Genomic DNA, 26378 nt, shown 5'->3' with positions numbered 1-26378 from the left:
TGCTCTAATGTTGAACATCTCAGTCCCAACCCAAAATGGCACACCCATAATTATGTACTCACTCCTCTAACTGCATCAACTATCCCATTCACACAACCATTGAACAAATGATCTGCCAACCTGCTCGAATGACGCCAAATATTGCCCATAATACCTTTTTGTCCACCATAATAAAAAAATATTGCCCATAATTAAGGAACCTAACTCTTGATCTTCTGTACAATATATAAGGGTAAAATGGTACTGATGGAGATAACAAAATTCTAACTAGACTGAGTAACTTAATTACCAAAGTCATAATAATGATCAAGCATAGCTCATTTCGTGAAATCAAATTCTATCAGCCAAACAAAAAAAAAAAGACACCATAATAATTAGCAAGCAAAAAAAAAAAAGAAAAAAAAGGTGGATTGGTTAGTGTACAATTCATAAATTTCATTTTTGGGTACAATGGGTAGGTGCAAAAAGACTAAGTTAGATGATTGAACATAATAAAAAATTGAAAATAATAAGAAATTGTTGTGATGGACACAAACACATTTTATAAAATAATCACTTAAGAAATATAAGAATATCTAAAACAACACATCTTTGGGGCGCGTAGCGCCCGTGATACAAAAATGTCTCTCGCACGCATGTTAGTGCATGCAGAGAGGCTAGTTGTAATTAAGTGAGAAGGCATGTCCAACCCAGCCGTCACATAAGGTGATATAAGATTGTGGTATAATAATGTGGTAAGTAGCATTATTGTGAAAATATTATGACGTTTTGTTACTAGCTAAAATAATAGGGTAAAAAAAACGAAACCTAAAAGAATAGGTACTTGAAAGTATTTGGTAAGTTGGAAAAATGAGCTACCTTAAAATAAACACGTAGCATCGACAAAAAAGAAAAAGAAAAATTAAACACTTAGTAGAAGGGTCACGTAGTACTACGGTCTAGTGGTTTCTTCTTCATTTGTAAGTGAGAGGTTTTAGGTTTGATTCTTGCCAAAGGCGAATTTAAACCACATTATTGTTACCCATTGTGAGGCTTAGCCTACTTCTTCCCCCTTAGTATAGATAATTTCGTTTGTTAAAAAAAACAGAGGAGCCAATGGTGGCTAAGAATTGTGTTTATTCTTGTAAATCCATCTTTTGCACTAACTGATATGACCATATGGTTTCGTTTGGTGTAAAGGAATATATTGAACTAGATAATCTATTGTTAGTAAATCATAGAAAAATAACATACTAGTAATTTGTAACTTTTTTCTAAATTAGTGAAAAAACGTAATTAATGAAGCTTTCAGTTTCAGAAGGATTTCAAGGAAACCTAGAGATCAAGTGTTAAACCCGCATAAGAAGGGAGATGAAAGAAATGATGAATTCGCTTTGACTTAATTAAAAAAACAAATTGAAAGAGATGATGGCCAACATTGCACACCAAATTCACCAATCTATATGTTGTCTGGTGCCCACCGTAGGCAACTGCAACTTGGAGACTAGAGAGCACGTTCTCTGTATATACACTACTAGAAGGTATATATATTCCCGGAGAACATTTCTTAGAGAACTGATATATTTTATTCTACTTTATTTCATTATTGTGCTTGCAAATTTAATATTTACAGAAACAAAGAAAATTAATTGTGAAAAAAGAAAAAAAAAATAGTTATAAGACAATAAGTAAGTGAGCATGAATATACTAGTCAAATTTAATTAAGAGATCATAAGTTTGAGGGGGAAAAAAATATATATCGTTTCATTATTCATCTTGATCCCTTCTCATTGTCAACTTCTCCATCAATGACAGATCAAGATTAGTGGTGCTATTATCATAATCTTCCTTATTCAACACCGCCACAACCACCCACCCCCCCCCCCCCCCAACCCGATCACCCTTGTTAATTTGATCCTCATCTGTCTCTAGCTTCTTTCTTTTCACATAACTCTAACCTAACTCAAGTTTGAACTCTCACAAATACATTTGAGGTTATCAGTTCTGCTTTGACGTACCGTTTGATCAGAAACCGAAAGTAGGATTTAGCCTCATGTAGTATCGGAGCTGCATATGGAGGGAAATTAGTTTGCCAATATGCGGTGGGATACCTCATATATGAAAAAAAATACATATAAATCTAACCTAACCCTAATTTTTTTTTAAGAGAAACCTAACCAAAGTTCTAATTCAGATATGGAACGACCTTGGAGACTTGGGACCATTATTAATTCAAGAGATTCGCCAATCGACTACCACATGGACGACGGTATATTGCCCCCACAGTATCTATATCAAGAAGCTAATTCTAAAGCAAATGCTTTCGAGGATTGTGACACTATTGATTTAATGAAAATCTTTAAACCTATTCATCTGTCTGGATTCCGCCATTGGTTAAGAGGGTTCTATATATGTTCGTTCGAACTCAATTAAGATAGAAATGAACTAATGAAAAAGGAAAGAAAGAACCTAAAAGTTGACTTAGATTAAATTAGTTCGTACATATAATATATATATTTATGTTGTTTTTTTTTTCCCGATGCTTCCCTGATTGGTTGATTAAATATAAACTTGATTTAACTAGCCTTTAGATTCATTAATAGGGTTTTTTTTTACTTCTCACACACCCTTTATTAATTTTTTCCCTTTGATATTCTTCAATTCACTCAATTCAATGATAAAAAATTAAAAAGGTGTGTGAGAAGTAAAAAATGATGTGTGAATATCACACACCTCATCAATATTCGTCTCCACTCAAATTAAACTACTATCTCATGCATGTACGATTTAATTAATGATGAAAATGATTACATATTTTCCATGAGATACATGGATCCATATCGATTCATTAGTATTCGTCTCTACTGAATTTTAATTACTATTTCATGTTTAATTTACTTAAATTATTGAAAACGATATATGTTTCTGATGAGATTCGTGAACTTGGGCTCTGTTTGGATGAAGAAATTTCAAGTCTTAATGGACTCGTATGTTTAAGCTAAATCCCTTGAAACTTGAAATTTTCTCATCCAAACTTGTAGTTGCAATGTGAATACATTGCAGTTGTAATAAGTCTTCATATATATATATATATATATATATCCTGTCGTTTTCTAAAAGAATATAGATCTTAAAGTTCGATTACGCAAACGTTCAATTTTTATGTTCTTTCATCCATAAAGTAAAACTTCAGTGTGAGAACATTTCAAGGGATGCACCTTCTACACAAGTATAATTAGTCCACGACAACTAATTAGTCGTAAAGTGGCTTCTCAACTTTGTTAAAAGAAGCCTCAATATTTATACAACAAAAAGAGACACATATAACTGGGGAAAAGTTCAACTGCCTATGCTTCTAACACGGTTTTACAATTGAACTCTTATCCAGCCATGCACACGACTCTTTCCTAGCAACCATGCAACTTGACTTGTTCATGGCCTCCATGAAAGAACAATTAAGCTAAAATATATGTGGGAACCCACAATCATTGGTCGAAATAGTAGACCTTGATTGATTAAAACATTTCGAAGTCTACGAGTTACATATATGGAAGTTTTTTAAAGCATCAGTCCAGCCTGTTATACTGAATAAACAAACATGTCTTTTCAACCACGATTTCATATATTGCATGCTATAAAAGGGGATAGCTCTCACCCTTTCAAAAGCAACTCAACTCACTCACAAACAAGTTCTAAGAACGAAGTACAGTTTTCTGGCAATAACATCTGAATTGCCAGAGAATGATAGCCTCGAAACAGCCGAGGCATTGGCCTCCAATGTTTTATGTCGTGGCATTATGCCTTTTAGCCACAAGTGTGCTTGCTAATAAGCCTTACACTTATTCTTCACCACCACCACCCCACAGCACAAAACATTACTACAATTTCCCACCACCAAAGCAATCTGCGCACCCTCCATACCGTTACAAGTCTCCACCACCCCCATCACCCTCACCACCATCACCATATGTCTACAAATCTCCTCCACCCCCATCTCCATCACCTCCTCCTCCTTATGTCTATAAGTCACCACCACCACCTTCCCCATCACCTCCTCCTCCCTATGTCTACAAGTCGCCACCACCCCCATCACCATCACCTCCACCTCCTTATGTCTACAAGTCGCCACCACCTCCATCACCATCACCTCCACCACCTTATGTCTACAAGTCACCACCACCTCCATCACCATCACCCCCTCCTCCGTATGTCTACAAGTCACCACCACCTCCATCACCATCACCTCCTCCTCCCTATGTCTACAAGTCACCACCACCTCCTTCACCCTCACCTCCTCCTCCTTATGTCTACAAGTCTCCACCACCCCCATCACCTTCACCACCACCTCCATATGTCTACAAATCTCCTCCACCACCATCTCCATCACCTCCACCTCCTTATGTCTACAAGTCACCACCACCTCCATCACCATCACCTCCACCACCTTATGTCTACAAGTCACCACCTCCTCCATCACCATCACCCCCTCCTCCATATGTCTACAAGTCACCACCACCTCCATCACCATCACCTCCTCCTCCCTATGTGTACAAGTCACCACCACCTCCTTCACCCTCACCTCCTCCTCCTTATGTCTACAAGTCTCCACCACCCCCCTCACCCTCACCACCACCTCCATATGTCTACAAATCTCCTCCACCCCCATCTCCATCACCTCCTCCTCCTTATGTCTATAAATCGCCACCACCTCCATCACCATCACCTCCACCTCCTTATGTCTACAAGTCGCCACCACCTCCATCACCATCACCCCCTCCTCCATATGTGTACAAGTCACCACCACCTCCTTCACCTTCACCTCCTCCTCCCTATGTGTACAAGTCACCACCACCTCCTTCACCATCACCTCCTCCTCCTTACGTCTACAAGTCTCCACCACCCCCATCACCCTCACCACCACCTCCATATGTCTACAAATCTCCTCCACCCCCATCTCCATCACCTCCTCCTCCTTATGTCTATAAGTCGCCACCACCTCCATCACCATCACCTCCACCTCCTTATGTTTACAAGTCGCCACCACCTCCATCACCTTCACCCCCTCCTCCGTATGTCTACAAGTCACCACCACCTCCTTCACCTTCACCTCCTCCTCCCTATGTGTACAAGTCACCACCACCTCCTTCACCCTCACCTCCTCCTCCTTATGTGTACAAGTCTCCACCACCCCCATCACCCTCACCACCACCTCCATATGTCTACAAATCTCCTCCACCCCCATCTCCATCACCTCCTCCTCCTTATGTCTATAAGTCGCCACACCTCAATCACCATCACTCCACCTCCTTATGTCTACAAGTCGCCACCACTCCATCACCTTCACCCCCTCCTCCGTATGTCTACAAGTCACCACCACCTCCTTCACCTTCACCTCCTCCTCCCTATGTGTACAAGTCACCACCACCTCCTCCCTATGTATACAAGTCACCACCACCTCCGTCACCATCACCTCCACCTCCTTATGTCTACAAGTCACCACCACCTCCATCACCATCACCTCCACCTCCTTATGTCTACAAGTCACCACCACCTCCATCTCCATCACCTCCACCTCCCTACATCTATAAATCACCACCACCTCCATCACCTTCACCTCCTCCTCCTTATGTTTACAAGTCACCACCACCTCCTTCACCTTCACCTCCTCCTCCTTATGTCTACAAATCACCACCTCCACCGTCACCTTCCCCTCCTCCTCCATACCACTACAAATCACCTCCACCACCAGCAAAGTCACCACCACCGCCTTACCACTACAAGTCCCCACCACCGCCATCAAAGTCCCCACCACCTCCATACATCTACAGCTCACCACCTCCTCCATTGAAGTCTCCACCACCACCTGCATACTACTACAGGTCACCTCCACCTCCGAAGCATTACTAAGAGCTAATGGTTATAGCCATTTGAAAGGGTCGGAATAACTTCTTGTTTTGGATGTTAATTGGGTACCATTTCTTTTCATCGTTATTCAGTTCACAAACAAGTGCATTTTTGTGCATAATAAGGGTCTAACAGATCCTTCCTGTATTCTGTTGTAAGAACTCATTGTACTACTTGTTTAAAGAGCTTAAATGAAAGTGAAGAACATTAATTTCTTGTACGTGATCAAAGTGTTTTAATCTTCTATTTCATTACTTATGACTTTTTGTTTGATTAGATTTGTTCTTTTTGGTTTAAAAGTTAAATGCATGTCAGTTTACCGTAGCTATTATTCTTGCACATGATAAGGCATGTTAAACAAATAACCATGCATATTATAACTGAATTGTTACCGGGTTTTTCAAATCATGACTAAAAGTCAACACGCAAAACACGTAATCAAATTAGAAGAAATGTTAATTGGAGTTGACCTAATGTCGCCATGTTCTTGAAACATTATGCTCTTTGGGGCCTACTACCGGCACTTTGCTCTGGCATAATATAAATACTCACTGTCAACTCCTGATTTAAACCTATGTGGTGGAGATGGTGTGAAAAATTCTGTATATATGTAATTGTAAGCAATGAAGCTAGTGTGAATAATCGTAAGAAATACCATCACATATTTCAAACACGGCAACTGTTGGCCAGCCGGACAACAATCATAACTAAGAATTTTATTGAGAACAAAAATAAACAACCAGTTAATGATACAAATATCAACAGCATGATGAAACCATATTAGAATATTGGATTTATAATGCAAATAAAGGCTTGCAGATTCGCAACGTCTTCGAAACATAATTTCGTCCCTACTTAGGCGTGGACTTCGCTAGGATTCAACTATCTATAATTAAAATCTCAACATCAAAACTTTGATTTTGGCGAACTTCATTGTGTTTCTCTCCCATTTCGTATATATGAATGTTGTTGCTAACTGACGTTAAATGCAGAGGAGATTTATAGGAATCATATGCCTTTTTAAAACAAATGCAACAGTTTGATTCAAATTCAAACCATTACGACTGTTGTAAACAATTTTATGTTTTAGTCCAAATTAACCTAAATTAATTATTATTCTTTATTATAAAAACTAATCTAAGTCATTAGAGACGGAAATAGATCATCTCCAGATCTCTTCCACTAAGATCATCAGATCAAGTGATCCGGATCTTCCAAATTTCATCTAACGGGCCACCTGTTTTGACCCATTAAAAATTATGATAATTTTTGCCGTTGAATAAAATTTAAAAGGTCCAAATCACTTAATTTGGTGGTCTTAATGAAGGAGATCTAAAGATAATCCCTTCGATTAGAGTCAAAGAGCCCCAGTTCCCAAGACCCTAGTCCTTGATTTTTTTAATAGATAGGCCCTAGTTTTTAATTTAATTTTTTTTTTTCAACCTAGTTTTTTATTGATAAATATAATTATATTACATAGTTTAATCGACCATCTAACCCAAATCATACATGGACCTCCACACAGACACCCTAATTCGTTTTGAAAAGTGTTACTACATCCTAATTTTTATTTCTTACACACTTTTATTAATTAGTAGCTATTAATCTTTAATCTATTGCTTTGATGGTCAAAAAATAAGAGAGTGTAAAAAGTAAAAAGTAAAAATAAGTGTATGAATAGAACTACCTTTCATTTTAATATGAATGTTGGCCTAATACTTATAAACTACTATAAGAGCATCTCTTAAGGAGATGTCAAATATAATATGTCAAAATTTATTTGATTGACGATGCGGGCAATTGAATATAGATGTTAAATCTTTTTCTTTTCCAAGGATATGTTAAATATTTATTTATTAATATATTGGACCCCATTAATTACATTAATGACTAAAAATAATTTAAATTGATTTTAATTTCATCTTATTGGTTGTTAATGAGACTCATGCATTAAAAATTAAATTAAAAACATTTGACTCTATCTTTATTTGCTGTTAAAAAAACAATTGAACAATAAAAAGTCAGATGACTCAACAGACACATCATATATGATACATCTCTTAGAGAACATCTTGATGTCTAGTCTTTAGTGTACTTGACATCTGTTTTAAAAGTGATCTGGTGTCTTCTACTCAAAACATACGCAAACTTAAAAGGCAGAAAGGGAAAGCTTACTAAGGTGACCTTCTTTCATTCATGATCTCTTGAGCATATTCCTAGAAGCGGCCAACTTCAGAAAAGTAAAAGAATTCTTACAAAGTTCACATAATATTGTAACACATCGTTATACATTTAGGTTAGGGAGGATAAAAGTGAATTAGAATATTATGTAATTTTATGACATTTTTTAGTACATACACTTGTTTGGAATAATGTTATTCATACCATATGTTTTGTACCACATTTTCATACCACATTAGATGACATTTGATGTGGAGAACCACATCATTTGAAAAATTTGCAAAACTCAAAAAAAGGAAGAAGAAAGACTCATCGTATACCACAAATGATGTGGCTGTTCACATCAGATACCACATAAAATTATATAAAAATGTAGTATAAAAACATGATATGGATAGCATTACTCTGTAATAAAATGTTCATAGTGTAATCATCAATGTTAATAGTGTAATACAAGTCTAAGTATAATGGCCTAAGACTTCTCCCAAGACCTCTCAGCCAACTTCCCCGCCGACCCCAACTCCTTCGGCGGCTACCCCACCCACCGTCTCTCCGGCATCCCCTCCCACATCGGTTTTTCCGGCGAAGAGCCCGTCCAAGAGTGTGTCTCCACCGGCTCAATCACCGGTGCCCCATACGCCAACCGTTGCCTCTCCGGCCAAAACTCCGGTGAGCGCTCCCAAGAAAAGTCCAGCCGGGGCTCCGCCAGTTGCAGAGGGTCCTGAGATTGCAGCGACCCCATCGTTACCAGTGGGCATTCCTTCCAGTTCTGCAACACCGGCAGGATCCCAAGGAATGTTCCCATCAAGCGGTAGGCCACCGATTCCGGCGCCGGCAAGTATGTCACCGGATAGTGCTGCCCAGGGTCCATCAAGCGATGAATCGTCTGCGTCGGGTTTGAATGCGGTTCGGGTAGTTTTGAGCGGGCTTTCTATCTGGTTTGCTTTGGCTCTCTATATCGATACACTTCGATTTCCTGTTCTCAAGAAAAGATATATATATATATATATATATATATAAAATTTTATTAATTAGGACTTAATTCTTTTTTTGGTCCTGTACTGATTAGTCATTGGTGTATTTTCTATCTTTTTCTATCAAATGATAAATATTCGTTCTATTATCAGTATTTATTTACCCCTTAATTATTTTTTATTTAATATATATATATATATATATATATAGGTCGAAAAGATGGATTTTTTTTTTGTCAAAAAGATGGAAACTTATTAAAGCCGAATGACAAGTTTTGTTTGAGCGGTAAAAATATTATAAAAAATCCGGTCAATCTTATCCTAAAAGAACTCGCCACCATGCTTGGTAGCAAACGAAGCCACCACGTGAGCAGCAAAGTAATCTTCCTGCGAAACGAACCAGAACATAACAAAATCAAAATGCATAGCTAAAGAATCAATATCAAACATCACCCCTTCTAATATTGCATCCGGTTCCATTGGTCTATTAATCATACGAATCAACAATATTTTGTTTGCTTTGCTTAAGTTCTATAGGACGGAATAAATAAATCTAAAAAAAACCAATAAAAAGTAAGAAATTGAGGGTGTGGAAAACATTTTCCTACTTTTCTTGGTGCACTGTAGATGCCTTTACAGTTGTTATGACTAGGGCTCTAACCTATTTAGTTTGGCTTCTCTGATGCAATGATATCTCAGGTTACTCACGTGACCGAGCATACTACTGTGCTTAATTGAATTTGAGGAAGGCTTGGTGTGGTGAACAAAACTTTGGAATGGTGTTTAGTATTCAGGCACAAATGGTGAATAAATGGTCCATCCATATGGATTTTCAGAACAAAAAGAACTGAAAAAAAACAGACAGAAAAGCAGATTCCTTCCCGAGAATTTGGCAACTTCATCTTCCTCCTCCTGCAGCTCCTTGTATTTGCATTTCTCCCCAAAACCTACTACTGAGTCTCAGTGTCACTCAAGTGTTCCTTCAGCTGCATTTACAAGTTTTCATAGTCTCCGATGTTGTATTTCCGCAAAGCTTAACACATTGGTGAATGCAAGATTAATTAATTGGAGGTGTGAGTTGAATGTTGGTGATATATTGTATGATTAATGAGTGAACTTAATGATACATGTATGCATAGAGACGATTTTCGTATCAAACTGAATGTTTAGGAACATGTGATTGATCAAGTACATGTGGAAGGAATTCGTGTTCGTAGAAAGTGTAAGTTGTACCAAGAAATCAGATTGGAATATCAAAGAGTTCGTTCAACTAAGTCATTGTGTGGGAGCTCTATGCAGCCCTTGGGATGTTAATCTTCAAAATTTCGTTCGTAGAATGCTTCTGCCCAACTTTTTCTAGTGTTTCCCTTTGCTTTCACATGAATATACAAATTTCCAACACTTTTGCTGATATTGCTTCTCCTTTTAAGTGAATTGTTAAGTTCTTGTATGTATAAGAATATGAACCTCCTAGTCGTACAAATTGGATTTTCCTCTTCATAATCCTCTTCATAATTTGACATTTTTCTTTAGGCAAATTCCACTGAAATGAGTTCAAATCTTGCAAAACTTGGGTTGGTAGCTATTCTTGCTTATGGTCTGTTTGATGCGGTTACATATACCTCGTTTTTTGTCCTTGCATTTCTTGGGTACAAGAAGAGTACTGGGAACAATCTAGCAGCTAATATGAAGGCAATTTTAAGGGTAGTAAATGCTCAATTTTCTTTTGCACTCTTTTATGAATTTCATTTGGATAGGAATGGTGAGATGACATTACTTGTTACACTAGAAAAAGTCTGGTTTTGGTATAAAAGCTTAACTGCAGAAACACATCTGAAATCTGAGATGACATTACTCGTTTTGCTACGAAGAAAGTTGGGGAGGGGTCAAACATCTTAGGTTGAGATTACATATACAAAGGTGTCAGATTTACACAATGGGTTTGCATAATGAGTTGTTGATGACTACATACACATTGAGAATTAGCTTATGTCTTTGTGTTCGATGAGGGAGTGGGTTTTTATTTTTATTTATTTTTATTTTTATTTTTTGCAGTGGTTACTAAGAGTAAGAAGTAACGAGAGAAGGAAATGGGTCAGATTTTAAATTTTTGTACTTTTCTTGTTCTTATAAGAAGGAAATCGATCAGTTGTTCCAGTTTTATCTTCCAACTCTCTATTTTCCAATTGTATTTTGGTGTCATTCCATTTTAATCTTAGTTCCATTCAAATGAAGACATTTGAAGAACCTAACGTAAAACATCTGTACAAGCAACATGCATCTTAGCAACGCCAATAAAATCATCTATGAGAGTTGATCCAATCTAGGTAGGCTACATGGGGGGTTATTGAAGACAAAGCTGTCGGGATCCATATTAAAACTCCAATTTGGCAACTGATGAGCAACAAAATTCTACTCCCTGAAAACATGTTTCATGCCTCAGCTCAGCTCACATATAACCAATTGACTCATCAATGTTTTGCATCTGCTCACAATTGTATCAAGTATCAAGAGGATAATAGCTATCAACCAGATTTTGCTAGAACAAAGTGACAACAAACACCTCTGTCAATGAAATCTCCTTGTCCCAAATTGGCAGAGAACTCCACCCACACTGATCTTAAACCATCAACATTAAGCTTATACCAACGAATATCACGAGGTTCCCAAGCAATGGGAGCAGCCTTCTATTAGGTTTATGGGAGAGAACCAACTCAACCTTTCACCCAGTTCTTGACTTTTTGCGTGTTTAGTAACAAGCATGGAATTTGAAGGGCTAGTTGATTCATAACTCAATACTTGAAAATTAGGAATCAAATCAAAATGTTTATTTATTTTTTATTGGTAATACATTTACAAACTTGATTTAGAAAATACATATAAAGATAACTTTTAGGTGGTGATATCCATACACCGATTTTTACCTCACACATCTCTATTATTTTCGATTGTCAATCAATTGAAACAGTTAAATAACATAAATTAATAAGTGATATGCGAGAAGTAGAAATAAGTGTGAGGGGGCACAGAACTAAAATACCCAAAAATACCAGAACACAGAGTAGGTAAATTTCAGTTGCAAATGAAAATTACAAGCACTGGGATTTTGTCTCTTTATCGCTGAGAGATTCTCTGTGATCGATGGCAATGGCGACAATGGCAGTCGTCTGCAAATGCGCAACAGCGAGGAGGAGCTTCTTCTGCTTCAGAGAAATCAGTTTCGACGACAAGCCCAACTGCCGAAACCTCCTCCGAAACGTTTCGACCCTGCCCGTCTTTAAAAAAGGCCTCTTCACTTGCTGCAGCCCATCCTTGCTGGAAATAGTATTCTCAGGTTTATCTCACACAATTACGGTTTTTTCCCGTTTTCTTTTGAGTTGCACGGTCTGTTTGGTTCGCGAGAAAACTTGAATAGGTTCAATTAGGTTGCTGAAGTGAATACTTGAAAAGGTTCAGTTGGGTTGCTAATAAATTCCAAACAATAAAATTTAGACGTGAATTGTGTTAATCGATTTTTTTTTTTTTGGTGTACATTCTTTTAATCGATTTGACGAGAAGTTCCTAAGCTAATTTATTGCTTTTGAATGTTCAATGGGATCCTATAAATATGTCTGTGTGATAATTAGATGATTTGTTGCCTGCAGTATGGATGCACCAGAGAATTTGAGGTTCTTGACGTTGCCGTCTTCCCGAGATAAGAGAATTCCCATGTATGTGATGATGCCTGTTGATGCCTTCTGCATTGATGGTACGGGGCGTCCAAGGATTAGGAAGTAAGTTTTATTATGACTTTCTGTTGATGAGGCTAGTGATGCATTTTCATTCTTAATTTAGTTGTTATACTCTTTTAAACGACGGAGTATGATTAGCTACAAGGTTGCAGTTAACTATCTAAATTTATTTATTTTTAATTTAGTTTCCTTTCGAGTGAGACAGAATCTCCTTATATATTGCTGGATTTATTGTTGTTTCAGAATCAAGGCCTTAACTGTAGCTCTAAAAGCACTCAAGTTGGCAGTTGTCCACGGTATTGTAGTTGAGGTTTGGTGAGGAATCGTAGAGCGTTTCTCTCCTCTTGCATATGATTGGTCTCTATATGAAGAGCTTTTCAAATTGATTTTTGACTCAGGTTAAGTTTGAAGTTGCATGTTGCCAAATCTTTTCACTCAAACGTGGACTCTTCTTCTAGCAGAAAAGGGGGTGTAACTCTTCCACTTTGGATCATAGAGGTTTGTCTTATTTGATATTTTGAAATCCCATTTGAAGTTATTAGTCTGGTACAATGCACATGGCTGTATTGGAAAGCTTAATTTACCCGATCATACTTTAAGAAACGTAACCCATTTGGATGACTAGAGATACTATCAATGTTTCTTCAGTTTCATGCTCTACAACGTGCTATGGTACTGTGTTCCCCATTAGCATACTTGATTTTAGCTTTGATATGCTTAAAAAGTTTATCAATGCAAAGGGATTTGAAAGAAAAACTATAGTTTGGCCTTCGTTACACACCTATCAGCTTGAATCTTGAATCTAGATAAAGAAGTTGACTTCTTCTTTTTTTCCTCCCAAATTGGTGATCAGAATAAGCATATATATTATTGGGACCAAAATGGATTTTCCAATGATGATTATCTTACACTGGGAGTTGACCATGTTCCTCTCTTTTGCGGACAGACTGCCCTCTAATTTGTTGAAGATTTCATGTCAAGTTTTGCTAAGACATTTGAATTCTTAATCGGTACTATAATAGAAGAAATTAGTGTTGGTGTTGGTCCTTCTGGTGAACTTAAGTATGTTACAGTTACACTAGAACTATGAGTATGAAGCTAGTCCAATGATTTCTTATGCAACATTGTTGCATTGCTCACACAGATATCCTGCACATCCTTTTGGTGAAGGTAGATGGAAGTTTCCTGGAATCGGTGAATTCCAGTGCTATGACAAGTACATGTATGTTAAAAATCTTTCATTCCTCTGACGGAAATTTGGTTGCTATTGAATTTTTACTATTTACAACCTTGTTAGGATGGGTGATGGCTGCATGCAAGGAAGGAAAATTTCAGTGGAAAAAGAAGGGACCACAAAAAGCCGGCTGTTACAACAGTCTTCCATCTGAAGTTCCTTTCTTTGGAGAGGCAGAGGAAAGCTTTCTTTCTGATTATGGGTGTCTTTTTCTTGTATGAAACTGATGAAAGCAGCTTGCTTAATTACTTCCCATGAAATATTTCTGCATAGCTAAAGCCTAGTGTAACTTGCATGACATAATTGCTTTTATCGTTTTGTTCATGCATATTTCATCCTCGAACTACCACTTGGACTAAAATGCAAATGCTGAATTGAAGTTGTGTTTCTTTAGCCATGCAACATTTCTCTGTAGGTGCATATAAACAACATGGGCCTGCAATATATATTTTCAATCTTCACTGGAACTTTTCTTATAACTAACTCTATTTGCTTCTAGGGGTTGTACTTGCAGACTGTTTGCTACTTAAGTCTTAACTACTCTTACGTAACATGATTAAAAAGTAGATATGTTCTAATGATTTAATATGAAGTCATGACAAGGGAACGGGTTTTTAAGAAACTGCACTAAGTTAATGCAATTTGATTAAGAATGAAAATGCATTGATGCTCGTCTTCTAGAGAGAAAAAAAATTATCATAGGATCTACTGGTTAGTAAACTAAGGACAATTATGGAGTATAAGTGGAAAATTAAATTATATTATGGTTCTTTATCATGCAATACTTGGCATAACATGATTAAAATTATTGGAAAACACTGTGGAGCTTAGGAGATCTGACAGTGCCTTGACTCGTTGTAGGAATGGTACGGTGGTAGGTTGCTCCATCATGCAGATGATATTCTTGCAAAGGCAGCTAACATTCTGAAGAAATATCAAGAAAACAAGCAAACTTCAATTATATTGGCAGCTAAAATTGGTGGAAAATATTGGTGGTATCAGGCGATAGCACACCCTGCTTAACTTACAACAGGATACTACAACACTGCTGTTAGAGATGGTTATGATCCTCTTGCTTCACTTTTGTCTCGTCATGGAGCTGCTTTGCATGTTCCGTAAGATTCTATGTTTAAGGTTCTGACTGGAATTTTGTTCATTGTCCAACCTGATAATTAGGGCTTCTTAGACATCTGCTTGATTTCAAATGTATCTTTTCTACCAAGTTCACATGCTAAATATCTTATTGCAGCTGCTTAGAAATGATGGATGGTGATAACCCGGCATCCTGTCTTTGTAGCCCAGAAGGTTTACTCCAACAGGTACGAGGCCTGTTGTAAATAATGCTTCCTTAGGTTATTGCTTTGTTGGCACTTATTTTGGACTTACTTTAGATATTTTTTGTATAATTCAAGCTTTTAAGTTAGGTAGGACTAGCCCATGCGGCTGTGCTTGGCACGGCAGGTCGTGCAGGGTCTCTGGGTTCAACATGGGCTTGGAACGGGTCAATATGAGCTTTTTTAGTATTACAGATATTGGGTATTATAGATCAGTTTTTTAGGTTTCTTTTAGTATTTTATAATTCATTATGAGGTAAATCTTTAGTTTTAATTGGGTTGTCTTGCCTGGATAATAAAGAAGAAACATATGATAAGTCCATCAATAATCATTTTCTGTTTTATTGAAATTTGGAATACAATTTTGATATTAATAGAAAACAAATATAGAATTGCATCACTATACCGTATATCAGTATCTTATTACTTTGGATTGGCAGGGTCTGTCCATTTACACCACTGGGTGGTGGTAGTGGTGGCTTGCTGATGGCTTTCTTCTATAAAATGTCTGGCCTTATGCTTTGTTTATTGTATATTTAAAATACTATACAATTCCAATGTAACTTAACATGATTCAATTTGCACCAGATATGGAGTGTTTCAAAGAAAAGGGTACATTTGATAGGGAGAAATACCGATGAATGATTTGATAGGGTAAATTCATCCTTTGCTCAATAACAAAAGCAAATTTCAGGTACCATTTTTTCTGTTAGACATATATTGGATAATGCAAATGTCAGATAACTAGAAACACATGGCTTCTGATAGCGTTTAATGGTTAACCACTTTTTCTTTTGCCCATTCTATCCTGCGTATTCACGCGTTTGCTTTTCTCCTGCAGTTTGGTTTATGGCAAATACATGCTAACGGTTACCATTCCCAGGCTGTAGCAGTAAGATCATTTACGTATTTCAGAAAGAATGATAAGATCTTTAGGGCTGAAAATTGGAGTAACTTCGTTCCTTTTGTTAAAAAGATGAGCACAATTTGTCAAGCAGCCAAAAAACCCAACTTACCCGTAAGTTTATTGAACTACCTAGAGGAGCAGCCTCACTGCCCGATAATTTTTTGTCAAGGGCATGTGTAGAAGTTTGTAACTTCCTGATATGTTGACTGAAGTAACTTCGTGTTCCCATGACAGGCGTTCTTGAGTTGGAAGTGTAAATTTTTGAAACGGATTTGGTTGGCTGTAGAAACTGAATGCTTTATTACCAAATATGGGAAGAATAATTGGAATTGCAATTTTGGTACTACTGGTCTCATTGCATTGACAAATCCAGGTACGGCATTTCAACTTTAGGAATATCATCATATTGTCATATCTATCACTATGAGAAAATAATGTAGTCTTTGTAGATTGAAAACAACAATAAGAAAATGGATCCAAAAATTTAGAGAAGAAAAAGAACTAAGAGTTCACTCCTCCATAGTCCTTCAAATACTTAGTCTTGATTTTGGTGAGTGTGATTGCAGCATCTTTCATGTTAATCCTCTCTCCTGGCAATGCTGCAGAGCAAGCTAAAGCTAATCTCATAACGGATGATAAGCAATCCCTCCTGCTCACAAAATCACCATCTTCCTCCGCCCCAAGTATATCGGCATCCACAACTTCACCTATTGCAGCATCTGGAAATAATGAATCTGCAATCCATTGCTTTAAATCCATTTCCCCAACAAACATCTCGTCTGTTGGCTTCCTTTTTGTGAATGTCTCCATGAGTACAATACCAAAACTATACACATCCCCTCTTGTCGAAACGCTTCCTTCCATCCCAAACTCTGCAAAATTTGTATGTGAATTTAGTTATATATGATAAAAAGAAAATTATAACTCCTTATAAGACCAATATATACAAAGTTGAGAAAATACATCACCTGGAGCCATATATCCAACTGTGGCTAGGGTCATGGTTTCTGTCATCGAATCTCCACCGCCAATGAGTCTTGCAATGCCAAAATCAGCAACATGTGCAACCATATCATCATCTAGTAATATATTGCTTGGTTTCACATCACAATGAACGATAGGTATCGAGTAACCATGATGAAGATATTCTAGTGCCAATGCAACATCTTTCATTATATCTAACCTCTGCAGGAGAGTCATGGAGCGGTTTGGAGAATACAACCACTTTTCGAGGCTTCCATTAGGCATCAATTGAAGTATCAGGGCTTTGAAATCAAGATCATTGCAGCAACTTATGATTTTAATAAGATTCCGGTGACGGATATTGCTTAGCATTTCACATTCCTTCTCAAAACTTTTGAATGCCTCTTCTAGCTGCAAATTGAAAACCTTGACGGCGATATCTATCCCGTCTGAAAGTGTTCCCCTGTACACTGAGCCAAAACCACCTGTGCCTAGTAAGTTACTCTCATGAAATCCATTTGTTGCCCTTACAAGTTCTAGGCGCGAAACTCTTCTCCAAAGAACTTGATGTAGCGAGGCAGTTTCTCTAACAACTTCGACATTCCTTTTCTTGCATTGTATCAGAATCAATGCAGCGGCCGCTAGGAGTATTACTGATATGACCCCTGGGATGATATATTTAGCTTTCCTCCAGTTCGGCTTAACTTTTGTTCTATTTTTGCATAGTGGAACATGGAGTCGAGAAGCACCGCAGAGTGCACCGTTTGATGCAAATGAATCAGCAGAGAAGTTTCCGAAAGGCCCGCCGGTCGGAATTTCTCCTTGGAGTTTGTTGAAAGACAAATTCAGATGCTTGAGATACAAGAGTGCTTCCAATGACTTTGGGATCACCCCGGATAGATTGTTTTTGGACAAATCCAAGAATTCCAGGCTTAGCAAGGTTTTAAATGAACTGGGAATAGGGCCTTCTAAAGAATTGTTTGCCAAGGAGAAACTAATCATATTTTGAAGACCACCAATGCTACCGGGAATGTTTCCGGAGAAATGGTTATTTGATAAATCCATATCCACCACATCTCTCAACTTTCCGATATCCTCTGAGAGTGGTCCATCTAGAGAATTGGATGCCAAGTTTAGGTGCAATATACGGTTGAGTTCCCACAAGGAAGGTGGTATTTTAGAAGTTAACAAATTGGACACTAACGATAAACGTCTTAGAGCTACTGTCGAAGTACCCAAGCAGGAAGGAATTGAACCAGATAGCCGATTAGCACCGAAACGTAAATCGGCTAGGTTGTTTAGTTGACAGAGTTCATACGGGATATGTCCTTGGAGTTGGTTATCATTCAAATACAAACCTTGGAGATTTTTTAGCCTTTGTATTGAACTTGGAATTGCTCCACTCAACTGATTGTCTCCCAGGTTTAACTCTATCATGCTGCTCAAGTTGCCAATATCAACTGGAATGTTACCCTTGATGTTGGAAAATCTTAAATCAACATATTGGAGTGACGTAGATAGATTGCCGCGAGGAGCTGGAATTTTGGTGTTTAGTGGATTATATGACAAGTATAATCTTGTTAGATTTCTAAGATTAAACAAGCAAGAAAGAGTGCTTCCTACTTGTGGAGCAGAAGCATCAATCGTCAAATTGTTCGAATGCAAGATAAGAAACTCGAGGTTTTTTAAGGAACAGAGTGTGATAGGAAGAAACCCGGTAAATGAGTTTATGCTCATGTCTAGCTCCTTGAGCTTGGAAGCATTGGAGAGGTTAGGGAGTGGTCCGGCCACGAGGTTATTTTGGGCCACACCTAGGAATTCTAGGTTTGGAACGTTAAGACCTATGTTTGCTGGGAGGCCACCTGAGAGCTGATTAATAGAAAGCCCTATTTCTCTTACCATGGAGTTATTGAAGAGTTTGGATGGGATGACGCCACTGAGATTATTAGTATGCAGTGTCAATATCTCTAACTGTGGAAGATCACCAATCTCATCCGGTATTGTACCTGTCACAATTTCAGCATGTATGTTTACATTAACTTTGTAACTTCAGTTTAACTAAAAACGAAACGATTGTAAAATGCTCCCACGTTTATTACCTTCTAAATTATTGTCGGAAAGAATAATCTTGCTTAAGTAGGTCAAATTGCCAAGACTTTTGGGTATGCTTCCACGGAAATTGTTAGACGCTAATGAGATTTCACGAAGCTCTTTGCATTGCCACAGTTTGGAGGGAATCATACCGTCAAGCTGGTTTTGATCCAAATATAATCGTCGAATACTCGAAAGATGCTCACACATATTGTCCGGAAGACTACCACTCATGTTGTTTCCGTATAGAGTGAAAGTAGTCAAAGAAGATATGTTGAGGACAGGCACAAAGCAGAGCCTTTTAGAGCATTGTCCTGCACAAACAACACCTCCAACTGACCTAAACTGCCTATCTCGTTCGGGAGTTCTATAAAATCAATCCGTGTATATTGTTAAAATCATGTATGCATATATAGGAGCAGCTTCTTAGTGGGAATCCCGTTCTATCATAGCAAAAGTGGGATACATTCTAAGGACCATGTACTCACTATATAGGACCTCTTTTTTGCTCTAGAATACGAGGGTCTTACACGGTAAATATACGATCCTATGATAGTCCTCTCATCTCATTTTTTGCTGAAGTTGAACAAGATCCCAGCTAAGAAGAGGCTTGTGTATATGTGTGTGTGTGTGCGTGTAACAAAACCTAAGTCATACAGTATACCTTCGAACTTGTTGTCGTCAAGGTATATGACCTTCACCATTGTTAAGTTGCCGATTTCTCTGGGTATGCTACCTGTTAAATATGTGCATGCGTGCCAACCAAAAAGAAGGGAAAAAAACAAACGAGATGATTGTTATACATTTTATAATATAGATGTTAAATGTAATGAAGCAAGCAACACTAATTTATATGCCTAGTACGTACGTACCTGATAGTTGGTTATTGCTCAGATCAATTTTTTCAAGTGCAGATAAGTTGAAGATAGCAGCGGGTATGAAACCAGAGAAGCCATTACCCCACAATATGAAGGTTTGAAGTTTAGGGAAGGACCCAAACCACGAAGGAATGGTTCCGGTAAAGTTGTTGTATTGAAGGTTAATTGCCTTCAACCGGCGCAAACGAGACAATTCTTGGGGTAGGGGACCATTAAAAAAATTATTCTTAAGGTGCAACTTAATGAGAAATGAGAGGTTGCCTAGATGCGGAGGAATAACCCCAGCAAGACCCATGGACGAGAGATTTAAGGCCGTGACTCTATGGTGGCGAGCACCGCAGGTAACACCAACCCAGTTGCAAATGTCAGAATTGGAGGCAGAGGACCAGTTGGCGGTCAAGATGTTTTGAGGGTCACTAGTGATGTGAGCTTTGAGAGCAAGAAGCGCAGACTGATCTGTGCTGAAATTGGTATGAGCTATTGCTAATGCACCTGCAGTTAAGTAATTAGCCATAATCATCATATAGATATAACACAAGCAGCGTATCATTGACAACATTCTCAACAGTAGGAAACGACTTTTCTCCATACACAGTATATATATACTCTCCTTAATTGTAATAGTTTTCGTCTTTCGATTTTAATTCGATGGAAAACTTGAACTCATTACATTCACATAAATAGGGAAACAAGATGGTGTTACCAAGCCTTGTGCACGACTTAGGCTTGCCCGGCTTCTACGTCGAGACTTGCATTGCCCGGCTTCTACGTCGAAGTGAGGAGACTTAGACTTCAAACGAAGACCAAACATCTTCATTGAAATTTAACAATATTGGTAATTTGTGCTGCACAGCGGAAGATGCCCAAATGTGGAATTGTAGTCTTCAGTTCACACTCGATCAAAACAAACAACATAGCATTGTGCCTCTACAATGCACTTAAAAAGTTTATTAAAATTTCTTATTTTCTTGGTAATTAAGGAGCCGTTTGATAACCATTTCGTTTTTAGCTTTTTCTTTCAACTTTCATTTTTTTTTTTAATTGAAAACTTGTTTTTCTAACTACTTTCAGTTTCCAAAAAAATGAAAACTAAAAACTAAAGGCTAAATTTTGAAAACTCAAGAAAGTAGTTACCAAAGAAGTTTAAAATTTTCAATTTTTATAAATGAAAACTGAAAATAAAATGGTTAGCAAACTGGCCTGTAAATTAGTATAAACATGGTAGTTACTAGCACTACGGTCTAATGACATTCCTCTCTATTTGTAAGCAAGAGGCTTTAAGTTCGACTCACTTGATGACAAATTTGATGCCTAATTACTATGGCAACCAACACACACGTTCGTGCCAGATTCTCATGTTCTGAAACATACTTGTCATTTGTCAACCTAAGGACCAACCTAGACATTGTTTTCCCACATTAGCCTCTTGTTCCCAACCAAAACCATTTTGTCACCCAACTTTTCCACTAACGCTACCTCCTGTGTGCACCCCAAAGTCCTTGGTCTCCATCACATGTTTAGTTGACCCAAACTTTTCTACTAGTTGGAGAAGAGTCCCGGTTTTCACCTGCAGGGATCAAACATGTCCAGCGTGACAATATGTCAATAATGTAACCATCAACCTTGTTATAATAATAACGTCATTTTGCATTATAAGTTGTAACCTTATCATAATCATAGTAGGATATTATACTTGGATATATTTCCGTTGCACTACCAACATTCAAATTAAATGGTACGACTACCTTTTTTTCTACTAAAAAGTACCATATTTTCATTATGTACTAAAATAACTGGTGCTCATATACATTGGAGAGGGGATGATATTTATAGTATTTACCTTGAGATATTTTCATCTTTTAATACCCAACAAAAATTTTAATTTTGCATGAGGAACTTGATGATAGTGTCATTGCATTTATACGAGTCATACATGCATGTACGAATGAGATTGTGGTTGGCACATCTTTTGGATGAAAGAGCAAATATCTTGAAGTACCGACAAAATGACCATTAAAAAAATATCTTCAGTAATTGCCGTAGAAAAAGTTGACCTGTTTATATTGTTTGAACACGCTTTACATTTTCAATCTTCAGCCGTACAACACTTTACCTATCATGCAATTTGACTTGTCCATGCAGGCCATGAAAGATCAATATTGAAGTCTTCGTGGGAACTCAAATCACGGGTTGAATATGCCTGAGACATTATATATTGATTGGCATCCCATTAATCCCAGTGTCTTTTGCTACGTAGAAAAGCTAAAGCATTAATCAGCCAGTTATGCTGAATAAAAACATGTATTACTCTAACATGATGTTACATGTCTACTAACAAACAAGTTTCTAAGAACTAAAACTTGAATTGCCAGAAGTGGCAATGTTTTATGCCTTAGCGTTTTGCCTCTTAGCAACTAGAGTTCTTGCCACTAAGGAGGTTGTGGTGGAGATTTAGACAATCAAATCCCTTAAGATAGTAAACAATATTAATGTCGTTCATAATTTATCATTAAAATAAGTTACAAGTTACCAACAAGATTTTTATGTCATGAAAATGTCGCATTAGACAAACAAGCTATAGATTTTAGTAGCTATTAGACTATATGTGTTTTTTTTTTTTTCGGGACCAGGACACGCGTATGGAAAATATGTTTGATATTTACGTTCTGTACGATATCCTTCCTTTAGAAGGAGAAAGGGTGCGTTTGATAATGCTTGTCAAACTTAAGTGGTGACCTATCATATCTCGTCAGACTCGTCTATGTTGTATAAGTTTCTAAATTTCCTTTTTTCTTCTTTGGTTCTCATTGCTTCTCTTGTCTCACTAACTAATTCAAAACATGCATAGCAACACGGGACGGCCCTGAGATTTGGAGAGCCCTGTGCAAGGCTCTAAGGAAGACCCTTAAAAAGTATGGAATCTTGGTTGATATGTTTTCTTTTATATTTTAATTTTTATGATTATGTATAAATTGAGATAAAGAAAAAAAAATTTTGGTGTTCTAGTTAGGTACCTATTTGCATTCCTATGTTTTTGGGTTCGGATTTCCTTATTATTACATACCTTAAAAAAATCCTTAGAAGGTCTAACATTTAATTTAGTTGCTATGTTTTCTTTTACATTTTAATTATGATCATATATAATTGAGATGATGTAAAAAAAAAAAAAAAAAAAAAAGGAATCACAGTGTGATGGCTAGGTACCTATTTACATCTCCTATGTTTTGGGTTCGAAACACAATGATTTAAATAACAAAAAAAATAAACATAAAATAAAACACAACTCATGCTTTTAAATACCCAAAAAAATTAAAATGAAACACAAAATAAATGTCATGCTTTAAATAACAAATAAATATAAATAAAACACACCTCATGCTTCTAAATACCCAAAAAATTAAAATATAACACAAAAACCGCCACTGGGTAGAATCGAACCCAGCTCATGGTACATGGATAAGACGCAGAAGACAATGGCACTGCAAGAAGAATTTGGAATTTTGCAGCAAATTTAAATATATATACTATACACAGGTAAAATAAAATCTTTATCAAGCCCCTCCAAATGGGGAGCTTTGTGCGGTGGCACCACTTGCACACCTCTAAGGCCGGCTTGCTAGGGAAATGAGGAAATTAAGCTGGTTCTTTCTCAAACTTGCCCACATGGTATACAAAGGTTATGGGCTTGGTCTTCCATAATCTTGACTCCACATAGACTCAATGAACTTCCATAACCATCCACACCACAATTCACTTGACAAGCACAGACATGTGACTTGGGCTTATCTTAGCATGAATAGTGATTATCATGATAAAACTTGGCGTGACAAATATGCATGAGTTTGCACAAGCGTGACTTGATTAACGTAGCATGGCATCATTATGAACATAACTCCTTCTTGATTCCGCACATTTGCACTGAATTTGGCCTCGGGTTGAGGCTTGCATAACTATTGCGCCTTGAGATTTGATTGGGCTTGCATGTGACATTTTTGGGCCTTAACAGGTATCTTATCCTAGATTTTCTCCTAGATATTCTCCCGATTTGATAAAGGTTACTTTCCCTACAAGAACTCTCTCTCGGACTTTTACACACATTCTCTCTATGCTTAACATAAGCCCCTACGCCACCGTCTACACGTAGACACGTTCATGAAGAACGCATGGACTATTCCAACTGGATTTCAGTCTCCGTCCACAAATGTACGTAAATTTGGTTCCAACAATGATTATTAACGTCATATGGATAGCAAATGTTGATGTCGTAACAACAATATTTCACAAATGTCATACTACTAAAGAGAGATGAGAAAAAAAAAATACGTGTTCAATTTATTTCGATTTGGATGCTAAATCACGAACCAAACCCCGAAATTTAAATAAAATTACAAAGAAGTAATCCCTAACTTCCTACAATTGTGTAAAAGCTTTAAAGAAATTATCACCAGAAGATTAGAAAATCAAATACAAGTAGAACTTTTGTCATCACCTTTTTTTTTTATTTGGTTAATTTGTCATCATCTATTGGAAACAAGTTTATATCTACTACTATATTTGCTTCTTGGTAAATATGTCATGCTTGAGTAAAGTAAAGTCATATTTTAAATCAATAACTTCACCTTCCAGCTATTTGAATTTGAACCATCATAGTTTTAAATCCAATTATTTGTTCATGATGATTCACACATGATCATATTCCTGCTTAATATTTTGTATATCCCAAAGTCCTTTTGCATTGTTAATTGTCGTCATTATATAATAAGTTTCTTCTCGACATATATTAGAAAATGTGTCAACAAGTATTTTAATTTGTGTGTCTGAATAGTTTTATTGTACTATTATATATAAGAACAATCCTTACATCATGATAAAAATAAAAAAAAAAATTGAAAGAGTCATACTATTTGGACACACAAAATTAACACATTTGTTTACACACTCTCTCATAGAGGTGCGATACAACTAATGAAAGCGTGTCACCAAGTGTGTTAATTTTGTATATCCAAATAGTTTTACTGAAAATAAAAAATATATAATGAAAAGTAGAATCTAGTCCTTAACCTTTCTTTTCATCATGGCCATGCACACTACCATCTTCACATTGAGAGCAAATCTTGTATATTATCAAGGAATTGAAAATATGTGTACCTCTATATCTTCTTAAGAACTATAGAACCATAAACTCCCCAAAATCCAACAATCCAAAATCCGACAATGAAACCTAGAGCTACAAAGATAAAAAACCAAGGAAGCTCGTCACATTCATTGCCCGCATTTGGGTCGACTTTATTCTTACCATCCGCATCACTTTCTATGCACCTGTTTAGAGGTGGAGCACCACAAAGTTTAGGGTTCCCCTCAAATGCGAAAGTGTTGCAGCTCTGAAGTTGCGTGCCCATGGGTATTCGTCCTTTGAGATTATTGTACGAGACATCAAATGCTTTCAAGAAATTAAGGCTCGTCATTGACAAGGGAATTTTTCAGGACAAATGATTTGTGGAGAGGTTCAAAATCTCTAAATATTTTAGGTTAGATATTTGATCAGGAATGTCACCAGAGACGTTGTTGTCGTCAAGATACAGCTCACGATGAAGCTCCAATTAGCCGATCTCAGTAGGTATACTACCATTAATGTTATTGCCCCTTAGGTTTATCATTCGTTGCAAGTTAGACAGTTGACGCACCATAAAACTTGGATTTTTTATCAGGCCACCTATGAGGGGAACTTCGAATTCATAATTGTCTATCTGAGATGTATTCATCATTAACATTGGTAATCTATAAAGTTGTTTTGGAAATTCACCTAAAATTTGGTTCAATGCTAGATCCACAAAAAAGAGTTTTGGAAGAGTCCCCAACCAACTTGGAATTGACCATGTGATTTGATTATGGTCTAGATACAATATCTCTAGATTCTTTAGGTTTGATAACCATCTAGGTACTTGACCAGTGAGCCCACAGTATGACAAAAACAAGACACGAAGATTCTGGAAGCCATGAAAATCAACCATGTCACAATCAGTTGGCATTGCCTCGCAGTCAAATGAACTAGCAAGGATGAGTGTTTGAAGACTTTTGCAACACATTAATATCTTCAGTGCCTCTGTGATATTGGTCAATTTTACATTATGAAGCGAGAGAAAGACAAGGATTTCAATGAAAGAATCTCAGGTTGTATTTGTTCTTTTAGAAAAGGATTATC

At 37.1% G+C, this 26378-nt stretch overlaps 3 protein-coding genes across 4 annotated transcripts; 2 read left to right on the top strand and 1 right to left on the bottom strand.

Annotated features, from left to right (window-relative positions):
• The first annotated feature begins 3627 nt into the window (after positions 1 to 3627).
• Positions 3628 to 6103, top strand: LOC108868431 (extensin-2-like). The gene has a single exon (XM_048590324.1). It carries the CDS (start codon positions 3721 to 3723, stop codon positions 5884 to 5886), a length of 2166 nt encoding a protein of 721 aa, XP_048446281.1. The 5' UTR covers positions 3628 to 3720; the 3' UTR covers positions 5887 to 6103.
• A 5945-nt stretch (positions 6104 to 12048) lies between these two features.
• Positions 12049 to 17168, top strand: LOC103963926 (inactive beta-amylase 4, chloroplastic). Its single transcript, XM_018651561.2, is given in 14 exon segments — positions 12049 to 12348; positions 12351 to 12372; positions 12683 to 12811; positions 13013 to 13172; positions 13175 to 13265; positions 13609 to 13831; positions 13914 to 14029; positions 14094 to 14218; positions 14865 to 15118; positions 15253 to 15322; positions 15926 to 16031; positions 16179 to 16355; positions 16479 to 16617; positions 16850 to 17168. Coding segments are annotated over 11 exon segments (1416 nt in total). The 5' UTR covers positions 12049 to 12179; the 3' UTR covers positions 15983 to 16031; positions 16179 to 16355; positions 16479 to 16617; positions 16850 to 17168.
• Positions 16574 to 21009, bottom strand: LOC103963906 (probable LRR receptor-like serine/threonine-protein kinase At3g47570). 2 transcript variants are annotated; one of them, XM_048590278.1, is made up of 6 exons: positions 20880 to 21009; positions 20171 to 20668; positions 19963 to 20034; positions 19307 to 19612; positions 17213 to 19213; positions 16574 to 17116 (listed from the first exon to the last, which is right to left on the bottom strand). In XM_048590278.1, exons 2-6 carry the CDS (start codon positions 20469 to 20471, stop codon positions 16746 to 16748), a joined length of 3051 nt encoding a protein of 1016 aa, XP_048446235.1. In that variant the 5' UTR covers positions 20472 to 20668; positions 20880 to 21009; the 3' UTR covers positions 16574 to 16745. The 2 variants fall into 2 exon arrangements, with proteins under 2 accessions (XP_048446235.1, XP_048446234.1); XM_048590277.1 differs by lacking the exon at positions 20880 to 21009 and having other exon boundaries at positions 20171 to 20830.
• Positions 21010 to 26378: the final 5369 nt, after the last annotated feature.

The sequence above is a fragment of a genome, unplaced genomic scaffold (assembly GCF_019419815.1).
Source record: "Pyrus x bretschneideri cultivar Hongxiangsu unplaced genomic scaffold, Pyrus_bretschneideri_v1 Contig31, whole genome shotgun sequence".
Taxonomy (NCBI): domain Eukaryota; kingdom Viridiplantae; phylum Streptophyta; class Magnoliopsida; order Rosales; family Rosaceae; genus Pyrus; species Pyrus x bretschneideri.
This window is presented reverse-complemented; position numbering and strand designations above follow the sequence as displayed.